Here is an 18,100-nt window from a genome sequence, read left to right on the forward strand (position 1 = left end):
GGGCGTATGATTTACTCTGGGCAGCGGCTGTCCCCCGTTCTTAAAACAATTTGATGTTGCATTAATCCTGAGTGTCAGGGCCATGTGAAATACGTCCGCTGCGTTTACCAGCACCAGGTGTTTCATTTGCTGGACTGACAAAAAAAAACAATGTTTATCCTGGCTGACCCTCCAATCCTTGCTTATTTTATCTTCTTCCTCTGTAGGAGAGAGGGAGAACATGGGCGTACAGCGACATAGAGACAGTAGAGGAGCAAGGGAGAGAAACAAATGAGTTACAGTTCACAATAAAGTTGTAGCTCTCGTCATCTCAGTGAGATGTCTCCTTCCTCAGCCTCCCAGGCCCGAACAGAGCACAGCGGGATGAGAGAAGCCCGGGCCTCAGAGCCGTTCTTGTTGATGAAATATTTTTAACTATTAAGGACTTTACCTCTGTTTGACTTATGAATGGGTTCTTGGTTAGATGCCTGAAATAGGTTATGTGGTTAACACAGATTTTAAAGTTAGCTTTTTGAGGAGGGAACCAGTGCCATGCTAGCTTCCTGGGTCGGTCTTTAAAACTACGTCATCTCTGCAGCACTCTATAGGACTCCGCTGTTGTCAGCTTCAACAAACTCTCAGCGCTATCTCCTCCCCTTTCTTCCCTAAAAAGCTTATAATTACTGCTGAACTACCATATGATAACTGGACATTTGCAACTAAGGTAACATAACTACACTCACGGTAGGACAACGGTGTAGTACCGAATTGCTGTAATAACATGTATTTAAATCAATATACTCACATGAACCAGCTGAGAGATCAGACCAATTAGTTAGCCAAACAAGCACCAGTGCAATTAAAGAGATTTACGAAGTTGGTTTGGTTTTGCCCACAGTTCTGCGTTAATGACACGCCAGGCATATTTTCACAAAAACACAAAATCTAGCCCTAGACTGGGGAGTAGAGATCCTCTGATTATATTTTTTAATGCCTGAGTGTGGAGATGGAAATAGATGAAGAGAACTTTGATTCAAAGGTCTGATGTCTGGCTGGGTAATCCCCACAGACACCACTTTTACTGTTCTAAAATCCTACTTTGCATACTCAAAATACCGAGGAGCAATGTACTACACCAGCGCGGAGTTACTGAGAAGTTTAATACATATTGCCAAATGTCACCAAAAATGTGCCGCTCGTCATTGATGCTGCTCTGCAGTGGCAGCTTATAAAGATCACACCAAAGCCTTCGTTTATTCCGGTGATACTGATATTACGATCATTGCCAACGTTGCCTCTGAAAGGAGTTTATCATTAAACCTGCTCGGCAGTCGGGGTGTTTTGAAAGCAGGCCCCTAAATCAGTGTATATAAGTGTAGGCCCTGAGTGTCACTGTGTGTGGCCCCGAGCAGCTCCTCTCCTCCGCCGCCACCACAGCAGAGCAAAGCCGACGCACTTTTTTATTTTTTTGCTGGTGTAAACAAACGGGGAAATGGGGCACTTGGCAGCAGACCGGAGTGAGTGATGAGGCAAGTGTGCACTGAAGCATCTAATGAATCATTTGCTAGGAACTCGGGGGCTTTTTTTTTTTATGAGGAAAAGAAAGATGAGGAGGATGACAAGAAAGAGGGAGACCAGCTGAGAGCGTAAAAAAAAAGAAAAAAAGCACAGCATTTTAAATGAAAAAGAAAAGAAAGTAAGTGAGCCGCAGCTGTCATGGAGACGCCTGAGAGAATCATTCTGTCTTTTGCTCCGATGTGAGGACAAGAGATTAGAATGCATAAAAGTGGCAGGGTCTCCTAATCCTACCACTAAAGCAGCAGCAGCAGCAGCAGCAGCAGCAGCGAACCCCAGTGACTGGCGGTGAATTTACCGAGGTGTCTGCTGACGCTGTGACAGGTCTGCACCTTGGAGCGGGGCCGATGTGCTGAGGGCCTAAGAGCTGCTTTATTCCACACCTGGCCTTCACCCCTCCTGCCTCAAACTAATAAAGTAGAAGTAGTAACCCTTCTGCTGCTGAATGAACAAACAGTGACATCTAACAATGATGATTAGCAGATCTATTCATGTAAAAATACGTTATAATATATTCAGTACAGGCGAGTGTTTATAGGAACCAAGACCACTTAGTTCTATTGCATTCTATCCATTTCTAAAGAATGTATTGTTCTTAAAGGGACAGTTGTATGTCTTGTCAAAGAACTTAAAGGGACGGTTCACCCCAAAATAAAAGATTTTTTCCTCTTACCTGTAATTTATATAGATTCAAACAATCTAGATTGTTTGAGTGTGAGCTGCCTTGTTTTGGAGATATCTGAGTCACAGAATCAGGATTCATGGAAAGAGACATTACTGCAGAGTTTTTCAAATATTCATTTTTTCTTTTTGGTGCTTTGAGCGCAACACGCCGAGCGCCATGTAGTCCCATTATAATGGTGAGATATCTCCAACCCTCCGTAACTCATAACAAAACACTCCAGAGTGATTAATAGTACTACAGGTAAGAGGAAAAATACATATTTGATTTCATTTTGGGGTGAACTATCCCTTTAAGTTCTGTAAAAAGTCATAGTTATTGATATGTGAAGAAAGACATTTTCTCTAAATCTGCATCAGAGTTGAACAGTTGTCACAAATACCATGTTAACTACAGAGTGACAATTCACCACAATTGCAACTTGTTGGTTTTAAAGCACATTAGTGTGTAAGGAAGACTGGGCCGAGTATCCAAAATGTTGTTATAGCTACGCTGTTAACAGTTATCTAGTCAAAGTCTAATTAGGAAGTTCATGTCCCTTAAAGAACCCACAATGCAGCAGAGATAGCAGCGAGACCAACTTTTAATTCTGTAAAAGAATATTGTAAAAATATGGAGCCATTTACTGTGGAAGGCAAACTACAGTACGAAAATTTCTGACCAGGTCAATCCCTTACTGTCAGGTAGTAGGAGTCGTACAGCCCCCCCCCCCCCCCCCCCCCCCCTCCCCCTCTGAGGACTTGTAGCCCCTCACATGACAAGGATGTTACTAGAGGAGGAGAAGGGTGCTTATAACGGAGTCCCAGGGACTTTTATTAGTAACAGGCAGGGTCCTGGCTTCGGCGGGCTGTGTTTATCTGCGGAGGGGAGATCCCCATCACAACCACTTATTAGGACATACATGTGGGCTTAGCCAGGCAGCCATTCAACAGCAATAAGGGGCTTGCTTACTGACCACAGTGTGCTGGGACTGGGACCAGTCTAACCGACACAAGAGCGAGAGAGGAAATAACAAATAGACATGGAGACAGAGAGAAATAAAACAATAGAAAAAAAGACATGGGAGGTAAAAAGGACAGCAGATAGGGGGGGGGGGGGGGAGGGGGGGGGTGAGAAGCAATGGATGGACGTGTGAAAAAGAGCTATTATGACATATACAAATACTGCAGCCAAAAAGAAAGCCTGCAAGGGAAGGAGAGGAGGAATACAGCGATATTGGGGGGAGGAAAAGGAGGCATGAACGGAAATAACAAAAAGAAGAAGAGACAGTAACATTAAAAAAGAAAGTTGGGGGAGGGAAGGAAGAAAGAAAGGAGGGAAGGAAGAAATGAAGGTGGAGATGAGGAATGATGGAGAAAGAGTGAGGAGAAAAGGGGAGTAGAAAGAAAAAGCTGCTGATGAGAAAAAGAGATAGAATAAAGAAAGATAAATAATAAAAGAATATAAAATAAAAGAAGATGGAGAAAATAAGGATAATGAGGGGGGGTGTAACTGCTAAAGAGGAAGAGTGAGTTATGAACTCCAGAGACAGACATGGGATGAGGAAAGAAGGTAGGGAGAAAAAGAGGGACTAGACAAAAACAAAAAAATGCTCCGGCAATATTGTGGAAAGTGTGTGAGAAAAAGACACAGGAGGAGCCGTGGATGCAGCCACATCACGCTGACGCAGCGGCCGTGTCTGCCGTTACCGTGGAAACGCAGGCATGCACGCTAATCCAAACAAAAAAACAAAAACATATTTTGGAGCGGCGGCGGCGGGATGCCCCCCCCCCCCAGAGTCTCCCTCGGACAGACCATGAGGTAACCGAGCATGTGATGGAATCTGGAGCTGTGTCATCGAGGTGTGGGGATGTCGGGAAACTGGGAAGGATATTTTAAGACACACAGAAACATGTGCAGACACATGGACGCAAGCATGGCAAACAGGGAGGGACACAAATTCATCATCTTTCATTATTCCAACTTTCCTTGGAGAGTAATTATTCAACTGGGTTCAATTAATTTTCTCCTTTTGTTTAGACAGCAGTTATTAGGCATAACTCTTCTTCTCAGTCATAGATTAAGAAGACTGCCCTGTCCATGCAAACTCCTTCTGTATTCTAACAGCAAACACTGGTGTTGTAAAAATTATTATAACAACATCATTTATAAACTTTTTTTTTTAAAGCTTTAGTTGCATTAAATGTTACATTTTCTCAATTTTTATATATTTTATTTGTTTTTAGGCAGGAAAAAGATTTAAAAAACTGCTAAAACACAATAAGGCACATACAAAAATGAATAAGTGGTTGATAAAAGGTCAGTATTGGCAAAATCTAGACACTTTCACGTTTGTCTCTCTGCCCTTTAAAACATCTCCACATGCTACTTTAACAGAGTGGTCCCCATTCACCATACACGCATACAAGAAGCTTTCAATTTAAGTGTTCCATCAGTGAAAAAATCTCATTGGAGAAAAAAAAAACAGAATGAGAGGAGTGGGGAGTAAAAAGATCTGTGAGATTTTTACTGAGGGCCCAAACCACAAGAAAGCCAGGGGCTGAATGCATGCTGGACATTCCCCGAGCCGGCGCTCATGTACTTGGAAAAAGCCCGCTTTTTTTGGAGGCAGGAAAATGATTTCAGCTGTGTAAATTGACAGCGGCCTTGTAGCCGAAGACGGAGAGGAAAAGTCTGCAGCTCCGTGTCATAATTCCTGCTTAGCGGAGAAGCCGCTAGTGGGGGACCGGCCTCCTTCAAGGGAGCAATATTCGACATCACATGATCAAATGAAGCAGTGTTAATTGTTACCAAATGAACCTGGCGGTGGATAACAGCTTAGCTCTAGCGGCTCTACAGTCACACAGGTTTATTTGACCTTCTTTGAGGAAATCCATCCAGGCTAAATGATAAATACGCGCTGTGCCCTGAACGTTTGGAGGCTGGAAGGGAAGCCGGGGAGCTTTGAAGTGTGTCAGAGACTGGTGTTAGTCGGAACAGCGTTAGTCGAGACGCGCTCCGCCAGGGTGTTTACACGCGTGGGCTATTTTAGCCTTCACTCTTCGTCTTCTCTCGCAGGGTGGCATTACGGTAAATCCCGCTTTTAGAGGCCACGAGGCGATCATTTCATGTACAGTAGACAATAACAGCGCAGCTGCTCGGATCAGTCATTCAATTATGACAACGGATATAATTAGTGGCGGGCTTTAAACAGAACTGCAGCAAATGGCTACCGGCACTCAAAGACATATTTCTCCTCATGGCCACGGTTGGTTCCAGATTGTAAACACACATTGGTTTGCATGATTACAGACTCCCACTCTGACTTTCTCTACGCGACCTGGAGTAGCACACGCAGAGGATCTCTCCGCGCAGGTGAAGCACGTCGCAGATGAGTCCCTGATCTCGGGGTTATCAATCATGTGACCCCGTGAGTGCGATCGACCCAAAATTGGAGGGCAGATGTGAACGGGGGGAAGGTGGTGAGGATAATGCATGGTTGGACGTGGAAGAATGAACACAGAGAGCGGTCTGACATAATTCCCGGGTTTCGCTGCAGAGAGGGAAGTGGTGGCTCTGGGCTTCTGTGTGTGGAGGTTAAGCCAATGTGGGCGTGTTTGTACACATGGCCATGCCTGCTCCAAGTGTTTGTGACAACAGTGTGCATATGTGCATTGGTGTGCGCATAGGTACAGTGATGCAGCTGTGTCCGTTGCACATCTGGGAGTGAATGCATGACCAGACGGTGTGTGTGCGTGCGGAGGGGGGCTGCAAGGTGGCGTGTTCGCGTCCAGGCCAGGGCGGAGCGTCGTGCCAGGCAACCCATGCCTACGAGCAGATGTGGGCACCACAGCCGCATGAGCCGTCGGCCCTCTAACTACCACAGGCGGAACATTACTGGCCAATATGGCGGGGAAATTGCATGGCTGGTCTCACTGGTTTTTTGGGGCGAAAAAAAGTCTTGAGAAAAACTCTTTCCATGCCCACAAGATCGTCATTTATCATCTGACATGATAACAACACGGCAGACGCATCAACAAAGTAAATCTAGGGAACTGTTGCCATGCAAACAGAGTAGTTACTACCCATTAGCTGTGCTAACTTGCAACAAAACAAACAGCAAACATTTCGGCACAGCGTGGAACTAGAGGGGATGAAGAAAAAAACACTCCCCAAAAGTCCCGGCAAAACAGTAGCTATGGTTACTGATCAATACCATCTCTGCTCCAATACACCAAACAAGCAAATGAGAGACTGTGAGGGAGATAGCTTTGCTACTCTGGAAGACATGTGGACAGTGTTGGACAGAGTGTGGTATTCCTCCCCATCTTGATGGTTACAGATTGTCAGGCATGCACATCTGCCTCCCTGCTCCATGTAATCTCCCACCCACCGAAGGCAGCACTGAAGCCTAAAGTGGCCTCTCCCCCACCTTTTCTTTCTTTTTCTCCACTTCACGTCTTGTGTCAGCTCACATCTCACTTGCAGCTGCACAAAGCATTTGGCACCACTTTTATCTCCCTCATTACATGCGTTTGCCAGCTCCGTATCTGCCCGTTCACACAACTGCTCTCTCTCTCTGACACGGACGGGGGCGCGCGCGCGCGCACACACACACACACACACACACACACACACACACACACACACACACACACACACACACACACACACACACACACACACACACACACACTGCGGTTTTTGAGGCAGCTATGACACAATCCAGATTCTTTTAGCTGCCTAGAGGAAGGAAAATGTGTTTTGTGCAGAGCTATTTCCCTCAGAAGTCCAGATTTTCCCTGCCTAGTTGCTTTGATCCACATGGCACAGTGGAGGTGGAGTGGGGGGTGGGGCTTGTGTCAACAGTCTAGTGTTTCAGCTGGAGGGCCCGGCAGACCCCCAAGGTGTCACTCACTGTTCCCCGTCACTGCTGCGGCAGCTGGACCGCTACGTGGCGCTGTCACTCGCTCTGCCCTAAAAACAGCCGTAGAATTGCACCCGTGACACCAAAACACACTTTCCTCACAACAGCTTTTATGGAGTGCAACTTGAAGTCAGGACAAATTTGAATAGCACCTCCAATGGACTGTGGTCAAATATCGAGTGCTGTGGTGGTCTAATTCTACCAGCGGAGTGTTGTTGTTTTTTTTTCAAAGAAGAATGTGTGAGCGTGATGAGATGTAATAACAGAAGAGGTGTCGGAAGCCCGAGAGTTCAAATGTGTAAAAGAGGGAGAGGGAGACTCTGAGGTAGACTCAGTGATAAATATCCTGCACGTTATCTTGAACCTACGGAAACCTGAGGGGACAGTGAGAAAAATAAATAATCCGCTGATCTATTTTCTCAGTCTAATCTACATTATTTTCTCTCCTGTGTTCATGACTTAAGAGCAGGCGAGGAAAAGGCTTTTGCCAGGATAATCTTTGTTAGTTCCTGATTTGTTTCCATTTGTGAAACAGGTGGAACAAAAAGCTTTGGCAGGTGGTTTTTGTTGTTGTAGGTGCTTCTAAACACAAGGTACATATATACTGTGTTAGAAAGTTACTTACATTCAAATTCACCTGGAAGAAACTATGAATGCGTTTAGTCCTCTTTAGATCGTGGGGTAGCGGTGCACTTGAGCCTCTTGTGGCGGAAATGAGTATTACAACAACAAACTTCTTTTTTTTCCCACCTGCTGAGCTTCCGTACAAAGCAGTGAAACTGAGAACGACCATACAGGATGTGCAAACAGAAGAGAAGGGAAAATACCATCGCTTTAAAATTGGTACTAGTGTGTATAACACATTTTCTTTATCCCATTAGAATGTAATGCTTACTACGGAAATGACTTTAATAAAAGCCATACTTGGTTGGCTTTAATCAGTGGTGTATAAAGTACCCAAAAGCCATACTTAAGTAAAAGTAAAGATACCTTACTGGAAAATGACTCCAGTAAAAGTAAAAGTCACCTATTAGAATACTACTTGAGTAAAAGTCTTAAAGTATCTGATATTTATTGTACTTAATTATCAAAAGTAATTCTGATATTAAATGTACTTAAGTATTGAAAGTAAAAGTACAAGTAAATACTGTTAATAAAAAAGCAAAGGGTCAGAATTTTGAGAATTATGAAGTTGATTCTTTTAAGTGCTGTGGCCACCATAACCAAGGACATGGAGCTGTGTTGACAATAATTGGGTTGGCTGTGATCCATCCAGGAGCAACAATGTTCAACATAATATATTGTACATAAGTATACTTTTGCATCTACTATGAACTTATCATCATAATTCTCCGAAAAGCAATATGACACTATGAAGGAGTTGTAACAGTGTGTTTATAAGTATGCTCATTCTGACTAGAGGATGTAGAGGCCAAATGCATAATATTGTGCTCAGCAAAAAATATCCACTTGATGCATCAGGTCAGTGTTGTGAGAAAGGACACCTGCCTTGTAAACTCCTACTATACTAAATACTAAAGCAGCACCGAAAGTAACAACCCAGTCATTACTTGAAACTGAAAAATGTCCTGTTCATCTTCAAAAGAAGTTGGTTTTCAAAATTGCGAGAATTCAGTCTCGCTCTTCTTGGGCTGAAGACTAGTCCTGCGATGCTAAATAGCCTTTCACAGGCCGCTGAGGCAGGTAGAGGTGTGTTCAGCTTCACAGACAGCTTGCGCACAGCTGGGAAGGATTTCCCTAATGCTAACACTAATGCTAATCCTGATGCTGCGCTCTCGCGGCTCCTGTCAATCCTATGGTGTGGTGGCTAGCTAACGTTAAGTTAGCTAACGTTAGCCAACTATTGCTGCAATGATTATAGCTAAGATGACTCAAATCAACAAAATCTCACAACTGTCAACACTTCCTCAGCTCACTAACTCGCTAGCGATCCACGGGTGTTGGTCTTCGTCACCACCGTAGTTTGTTGCGGGAGTAACAGGTGCTTCCATTTCTGCTTCCGTCATGAAATCAGTCATCGTAGAGTGTCATGTAGTCGCCCGCTAGCTATAGCATATAGCATCCTGGGCATCACTGGGAATCAAAACACCGCGGCTTTGAGAGCACTTGTTTTGCGCATTAACGTGATTAACCAATGATTTAACTTGCAAGCTAGGACCACTGATTCACCAAACCTGCTTGCTTGCAGTCTCTGTTCCACCACAGTCCCCGACGTTGGTCTCATGATTCATTTTGTTTCTAAAGATAGATTTGATTTTGTAGCGAGTAACGAAGGTTTCAGGGGAAATGTATCGGAGTAAAAGTATCAGTTTTCTTTGCAAAATGTAGTGAAGTAAAAGTAAAAGTCAACAGAAATATAAATAGTAAAGTAAAGTACAGATATCCAAAAAAACGACTTAAGTACAGTAACGAAGTATTTCTACTTCGTTACTATACACCACTGGCTTTAATATTGATTTTCTATTGAAAACATTGAATCCCCATTTTTTGTCAATTACAGGTTGTAGTCAGAAGAGAGTTGGTCTTACTGGTAGATGTCTTTTCTCAGCACAGTGCGGGTCAGGGGGTTATCAGCCTGAGGAGCCATGCTGAGGGAGCCCAGCTTTAAGACCAGGGTGTCCTCTCTTTTCACCTGAGGCTCTAGTGGGACACACATACACACAATCACCCAGTGGCCACTTTATTAAGTACACCTGTACCATCCACTGCAATCCAAAGAAACAGTTCTGCCATAAAGTCTACTTCGTATATTAATGTTTTTGCTGAGCGTTGTTTATGATTTTATTATCTATTATTGAGGATGTAGTTTCCAGTAGTGTTGTACCGGACTACATTATATTGAGAGATGTCGAATTGTTTTGTCCTCTCTATTTATATACAGCGGGTAAAATAAGTATTGAACACGTCACCATTTTTCTCAGTAAATATATTTCTAAAGGTGCTATTGACATGACATTTTCACCAGATGTCGATTTCTGACAGAGGAGTGAAAAGAATTATCAGAAGAGTTGTCCAAGAGCTAAGGACCACTTGTGGAGAGCTTCAGAAAGACCTGGAATTAGCAGGTACAATAGTTTCAAAGAAAACAATAAGTAATGCACTCAACCGCCGTGGCCTGTATGCACGCTCACCACGCAAGACTCCATTGCTGAAGAAAAAGCATGTTGAAGCTCGTTTAAAGCTTGCTGCACAACATTTAGACAAGCCTGTGAAGTACTGGGAGAATAGAGTCTGGTCAGATGAGACCAAAATTGAACTCTTTGGATGCCATAATACACACCATGTTTAGAGGTCAAATGGCACTGCACATCACCCCAAAAACACCATACCAACAGTGAAGTTTAGAGGTGGGAACATCATGTGTGGGGCTGTTTCTCAGCAGACGGCACTGGCAAACTTCATATAATTGAAGGAAGGCTAAATGTAAAAATGTACCGAGACATTTTTGATAAAAATCTGCTGCCATCTACCAGGATGATGAAGATGAAACGAGGGTGGACATTTCAGCACGACAATGATCCAAACACACAGCCAAGGAAACTCTCAACTGGTTTCAGAGAAAGAAAATAAAGCTGCTAGAATGGCCCAGACGATCAGCTGACTTGAATCCAATAGAAAATCTATGGAAAGAACTAAAGATCAGAGTTCACAGAAGAGGCCCACGGAACCTTGAAGATTTGAAGACCGTTTGTGTGGAAGAATGGACCAAAACCACACCTGAGCAATGCATGCGCCTAGTTTCTCCATACAGGAAGCTGTCATTACCAACAAAGGCTTTTGTACGAAGTATTAAATACATTTCAGTAAGCGTGTTCAATACTTTTTCCCTGTGTCATTCCATTTTATTACACACTTCATTTCTGAACTTATTTGTTTTGTTTTCTTTGTGTGTATGGATTACTTGGGTTGTTACTGACATCTGGTGATTTCATGTCAATAGCACCTTTAGAAATGTATTTACTGAGAAAAATGGTGACGTGTTCAATACTTATTTTACCTGCTGTACATGAGGGGGGCAGAACATTAGACAACACCTCTCAATAAAGTGCAGTATACATAAAGTATAAAGTACGTTTATCCTACATGCACTATTTTACAAATGTGAACACCCACAGTGCACATGATACACAAACATACGCAAATAATGTGGACATGAAGACAGAACACTGCCTTACCACTGTTAGTCATTACTACAGACAGACAAGGATTTGGTATTCTGTAGGAGTGTATATAACTGTGGTCTGTTCTTCAGGACCTCAACTATTTCTCAGAGCAAATGTCTAATGTGGTGGCTCTGCTATGTCTGGTCGGCCATGACGGGGACTTTCATACAGGCACCACAGACTAGAGGAATTGAAAACACAGCTTGTGACCCAACACTGTCCCATTGTTTGTTTTCCATGTGAAAAAACCCCACAAGCGACAAGATCTTGTCTAACCTGATGCCGCGTGTTTGTTCGGTGATCCGGGGCAGAAGACCCGGATCACGCTGGTGTTGATGTACATGAGAGGCAAACACCGGGAGGTCAGAGTGTGGCTTCTCATCGGCTGACCGGCTGACTTCCCGCGCTCCCTGTAGCGCCTTGGTACCGTGGCCTGAAAAGACATCAACATTCATAAGATCTTAATCATGAGGTTTGTTGTTTTAATGGCTGTTTCAGATGGCAAAAAAAGTAAATAAATCCTCATCACGGAGTAGCCTAGCAAACTGCAAGAAACGTGAGTTTCCTTAAGAGTTCAAGGAAAATTTGTAATTATAAATGCCAAATGATTTTAAAATGATTTTATATTTTGAGTTCATCTGACTGAGACTATAAACCTACTGTATATTCCTCGGTTTCCCAAAGTACTGCAAAAATGAATCTAACAAAGCATTCAATGTGGACATTTACTTCTGCACACATAAAAATGAAAATATAAATGATTCGTTGTTGAGAAGCCTTGAGATGCTACAGGAACTGACAGACACCGTTTTCCTACCTGGAACACCCCCGCTACAGTGGCCAGTAAGGGACAGGACAGCACCACATCGAAGGGCTGAGCTGTCAGCAGGATCTCTCTCAGGTACTGAGGTGAGCTGTCCGCCAGAGGATCCGTGGTCAGCCGCTGGCTGGCGGTGGCGGCGGCACCGCCTCGCTCTGGCCGGCTGGTGAGTTTGTGACGGACGTTTTTGGTGACGGCCTGGGTGTACGTGATGGACAGGAAGCCGTGCTGCTGGTGGGAGCCCTCCAGGACTTTGGCTGCAGTCTGGCCAGTGGTCAGACGGAAGAAATCACACTGGTGATTCATATCATTGCACAGAGCAACAGACAAAAAACTGTGCTGTGTTGTTTCGGTCTGATTTCTTGGCTGACATTTAAGCCTGGCTAATAACAACATACCTCTTGACTTTATACTATCAATACTTTTTGAGTAAAAATTCTCCAATCAAGTGACTTATCTAAAATCTTCATCACAATACTGGGCCAGATACGACAATGCTCTACTCAAAGGAAAAGACTTAACCTCAGCCAAAAAAACAGACCCCTGTGGTCCCATACACAACTCGAACAAGCCAAGCTGAAGCTACCAGCTAAAAAGGGTTTGAGAACAAATGTGTTTTGTATCGCAAGTTAGATCCACAAACTTTATGAGAAGCAGAAAGTCTTATAAAAGCAATTGACAGACTGCAGCTGAACTCTGAGGAATTATTTCAGATTGATCAGATTTCCAACCTTATTGGTGATTTGCAAAGCGAATGCAGGGTAAACATCCCATAGAGTAGAAGAAAATAATCTCCAACTGTTGCGTGATTAAAAGAAAGGCAGATCTGCTTAAAACATCGCAGTAAAGTCTGCAAAAACATCCAGTAACAGTGGACTTTATAGCTGCTAAGAAAGTGATTTATGTCGATGTGTAAATGTCTAAAAGCACAACATCTGCACCATTTCTTAGACCTTCTGTAATAAATGTCAGTAAATACAAACAAACATGTTTAGAGCACATTCCTCAGAGTTCAAGTGTGTTACATAAGTACCCACAGAGGTATTTTCCTTCAAAGCACTGTGTCAATGACTGTTACCATGACTTTAATTATATAAATAATAAATCATTTCGAAGCAACATTATAACAACTGTTCTCTGAGGAGCACATGGAACCTGTTTGAGCCACTGTTACTGGAGGTTAGGCAGGGTCAGATAAAAAGGGGAAGAGCCGGGTTCTTACAGGAGGGAAAAAGCCAGAGAAGTGGCTGAAAGATTCTTGCTTGCTGACGGGTCGAACCAACACAGTGCGTCTGTTCAGCTTGTCAGTGCAAGAGAGCACCACTCCTTCACAGCCGCCCGAGCTCCGAACACCCTCCTCCGAACTGGAGGTGAGGAGAGGAAAGGACAGAGGAGGTAGGTGCCGAAAGGGACAGAGAAGGCAAGGAGTCACAGGGATGGGGGCAAAGAAGATAATGATTTAAATACAGACAGAGAGGAATAGGGAAAAAAGACAGGAAACCATGAAACCTCAAGATCACTTTGGAAAAATGAAATATAGAACTGATTAAAATCAGGAGTAGCACCAGCTTGAACATTGTGGAATGGTCTTATACGATTCAGTAATAACAACAGCATTAAAGCAGCTGTTGAATTCAGGGATTGGCAGTATGTTGAATGGAAAAAGTAGGCTACAATTTAAAAGACCTTAAAATCCCCAACCTGTACACAAGATAAATGCTGTTGACGAATCTCATTAATTAATCTAGTGTACATTATCTAATGCTTAATTCAATAATGTAAACTCTGCTATATCCAAACAACCCACAATGTGTCAAATATCGCCGTTTGGTCAGTGCTCCTCTATGTTTAACACTAACGCAGATGCAACGTTTAGCGTCTGTATGCGACGCACCGGGCTTAAACTTATTACACGCTCAGAACAACTGACGAGAGACACACCGGTGAGAGTGGTGATGGATGGTTCACACAAACACAGACTCCTGGACAAGAGACAGCTGTTCTTTACACACGTGAAAAACCTAAAGGAAACGTTGACATTTTTTGTTAAGTCAGTTGTTAGTGTCGTTTGCCACGTTAGTCGTTACTTATGTGTGTCGTCAGTGTCCTGGGCTGTAAATATCGTTAGTCACGTGAGTCGTTAGTGTCATTAGTCACAAGAGTCATTAGTCATGTAAGTTGTTGGTCAGGTGAGATGTTATTGTCGTCGGTCATGTTAGTCGTTAGTGACTCATGGTAGTCACCAAACGACTTGACTCATTTGTCACTGGCTAGTAACGTGAGTTTAGTGTCGTGAGCTGTTAGTGTAATTGGTCACGACATTTGTTAATGTTGTTAGTCATGTAGTGTCGTTAGTCATGTGACTCACGGGAGTCGCTAAAAACATGACTCGTTTGTCACTCGCCAGTCACGCGAGTTGTAAACCTAACTTCCTGTGAAGACAGAAGTTTATTTTGAAAAGACACTGTGCATGTAATCAGAATCTCTTTAACGAGCGTATATTGACATGGCGTCCCTGACACTTCCAAAACTGACATTAGACAGTTACCTAAAGTGTCACAGTTTAAAGCTGAGGAGCACTGACCAACCGCTGGTATTTGAAACATTGCAGTGAGAATATGCTGATCAAACACATTACCAATGCGTTAGGTACCAGTATAAGACCATCCCTAGAATAAGAGTTCATCAACAAGAGAATGGAGGCCCATGTCTCTCACACACACACACACACACACACACACACACACACACACACACACACACACACACACACACACACACACACACACACACACACACACACACACACACACACACACACACACACACACACACACACACACACACACACACACACACACACACACACACACACACACGTCACCAGATTTCATTGGCTTGATTATCTAGCCAATCAGAGCCACTGGAGAGACAGGGGAATGTTATGCCGTAAATTGCAATTATGGAAGTTTTAAGGTGCATCAATTTATCACATTCGAGCACACCTTGCGTTATAGCCCAAAACAATGCTTTTCATTTATTTTCCTGTCTGTCCAGCATGAGCAGAGATGATCTCGATTGGGAGCAGCAGAACGGCAGAGGCACAGTGTATACAGGCCTAAGGGCGGTTGCTATGTCTGGTTTGGGACAGACAGGAGCCTCACCACGGCTGTCTCCTTGCACTGCAGAATGAGTCCTTCATAGTGGTCAGAGTGAAAGCCCTGCCCTGGCCTGGAGAGACACACAAGGCCACCCTTAACCTGGGCAGCTGGGAGGACTCATACTGTTGTGGCAGGGGACTGATGATATCTCTTTAATGGCTAAATTACATTCAGATAAGCAAACCGCACACTAATACTAACAGTTTTATCAAACTTGCAGCAGCGGAGGCACACATTGAGACTTTATGGATGGAAAATTGACACTACTATTACATTTTAGACCGTGCTTTCAGATAATAATCAAAATGCAACACGCGTATTAACATGGGGAACTTATACGAACATAAATCAGGTGATGCATGATTATTTTCTGTGACAATCAATTTCCTTTTTTTTTTATCCGTAAGAAGCAGAAGGCACCTGTGAAGCAGACATCAAAAAGGAGTTAACAGTAAGACGGACACAACAAACATCAGTCTGATATGCAGCACGACACAAACACTATGCTCCAGTATAAAATACAACACACACAGAGTTGTAAAAATGACTGTAGGATGCCAAATCTTGCGCAACACATGTATGGCAAAAGGTTTCACACAATGGGAACGGTTCAACGCCATCTGCATCATATCTTTTACGCCCCCCAGCAGGATACTGAGAGCTCATTGAGAGAAGGCAACTTTCTGTGTGAATATCTCTTTTGTAATCTCCCTCTCAGCTGTAAGAGTGACTAATACACATGGACCCCCCAAGAGCTCTTCGTTTCTCCTGTCCCCCCCCCCCCCCCTCCCCCTCGGTTCCAATGCAGCCATCCGGGGAACAGCTGGAAGACATCAGCTCCAATCTGTGTGAGCTGCTTCTTGGAGCCAATAAGGGTGAACTGTCACCGGCCGTTCGTCTCTCTCTCTCTCTCTCTCTCTGGGGGGGGGTGGAGCACCGTTGCTAAGGGAGACCTGGCTAAAACAAGGAGAAGAAGCAGCTTCCTAATTTCTAATCTTCCCACTGGAAGGGAAGTTGTTCACCTCTCCTCCATGATTAGAGAGGCCACACACCTACGGCTTCCATGAGCGCCCATCCTTTTCTTTTTTGGTCCTATTTTGATACAATCAGAGATTCAATTATATATATTTACATCACATATTTGCCGGCCCTATCTATTATTCCATTAATTTTCCAGCAGTGAGACAGCCCGAGGCCAGATGAGACATTTTTCTCTGACAGGCTCGATTTAATCAGACCCGCTGCACACAAATAACATGGGCTGGGTGATGACATACCGAACAATTATCTGCTCAGAATGATTAATATGGACCCCGACCCCAGTGGGCTCTCTTGTATAGGTGGACGATACAGATTAGAGTGGGCCAGGAGCCCTAAACAGCCATGACTAGAACCTGGCTTGGATGATGGAGTGCCTCCTTCTGCCAGAACTTTGCTCAGTTTAAAAAGTGTGTTGAGACCACGTTGTTAAAAGCACATTAAACTGAAATAACCTAGAAATAAGTAAATTGACCCATTATCTACTTAGGGAGTCATAGAGGTCTACTAAAGAGATTACGGGTTGGCTCTGTCTCAGAAGCAATTGGACACACACCTGTGGCGAGCAGAGCAGCGTGATGTAACGACCCGAGACACCTTTAGGTTCTAGAGCTGTCTAACCACTGACACTGTCCTGGCTTAGGTTGATTCTCTGCACTGGGTGGAAAACATGTGGCCCGGTCATAAATCAACCGACTGCAGCGAGACAGGGAGGTCTGCAAGACGCTAGTCAGTTCAAGACGATCGCCGAGTACACGGATGAGCTGATTTTAAAATCTGGCAAATCACAATCTGCATCTATTATCATATCAGCGGCTAGAGCATCGATTGCTAATGACGGGGTTTAGTACGGGCCCAGGAAGGCCCAGCTCCCCTTCACTGCCTGGCTCGATCCAGTGAAGGAGGGACTTATGGGAACACGTCTACTCGGGCACGTAGGCACACAGATCCGAAAAAACACGCGCAACATGCCGGAGCGTTAGAGATCACTGTTTCATTATCTCCTCAGACGGAGACAGAGGGAATTGCCTCCTAAAGTGGTCCCTTCCCAACAGGACAAGACCTCAGGCACGTACACGCTCAGAGCCGCTGACTCCATCGCGGAGGTATGTGATCGAGGCAAGGTGGAAGGAATACAGGAAAAAATAAGTATTTTGATATTGAACTGAGGCCGCCCTACATACATAGATCTTTAGTTACAGCTTCAATTCCCCCATGCTGCAGTATGTTCTTTCATAATTTCAGAGCTAAATTATCCCATTGGAACTTGACATGGGGAGAGATTACCGTGAGGATGCAGTGGAACATCGCCCAGTGGTTTTCCTCCTCCACAACATGTTGATGTTTCTGTGAATCGATTCAGACACAGACAGACCGAGAGTAAATGACTGACGCACAGTACGGACTGAGCTCTGCGTCGCGAGTCAGAGTTGGGTCAGCCCTGAGCCCGTTTAACGCGCCTGTCTAATTGGTTTCATCTGCCCGTTAGTCCGTCTGCAACAGCTGTCTGGAGAGACGATGGTGATAATCCGAAATCACCCGTGTGAGCACAAGTGGGAACAGATAAAGTGTCAGTGGTACTGGTGGTGAAGTGCGTGTGTTTGGACGGTGAGAGCAGAAGTGAGCGGGTGCAGCAGGGTGACCTGGTGGACAGACAGACAGACCTTGATCTGGAGGCATCCGCCTGTGCCATATGATTTCAGACCTGGCTCACAGACTGTAGATAAGAAGTGGACGTAGTCGTCGTGACGTCAC

The 18,100-nt window shown here is 44.2% G+C and overlaps 1 protein-coding gene across 13 annotated transcripts in view; it reads right to left on the minus strand.

The window, feature by feature from the left end:
* Positions 1 to 18,100, minus strand: part of vps13b (vacuolar protein sorting 13 homolog B) — a 336,932-nt gene that overhangs the window by 133,216 nt on the left and 185,616 nt on the right. For 9 of the 13 annotated variants that reach the window (XM_076105383.1, XM_076105381.1, XM_076105384.1 and 6 more), the window contains 4 exons: positions 13,369 to 13,510; positions 12,144 to 12,410; positions 11,603 to 11,759; positions 9,692 to 9,803 (listed from right to left, as the gene is read on the minus strand). In XM_076105383.1, coding sequence (XP_075961498.1) covers positions 9,692 to 9,803; positions 11,603 to 11,759; positions 12,144 to 12,410; positions 13,369 to 13,510 — 678 coding nt within the window. Of the gene's footprint in view, positions 1 to 9,691; positions 9,804 to 11,602; positions 11,760 to 12,143; positions 12,411 to 13,368; positions 13,511 to 15,310; positions 15,378 to 15,400; positions 17,693 to 18,100 lie in introns of those variants that run through there. The other 4 variants (XR_012957588.1, XR_012957587.1, XR_012957586.1 and 1 more) reach the window with 3 other exon arrangements.

This window comes from Anarhichas minor, unplaced genomic scaffold (genome assembly GCF_050575085.1).
Source record: "Anarhichas minor isolate MPS153535 unplaced genomic scaffold, ASM5057508v1 ptg000032l, whole genome shotgun sequence".
Lineage (NCBI taxonomy): Eukaryota > Metazoa > Chordata > Actinopteri > Perciformes > Anarhichadidae > Anarhichas > Anarhichas minor.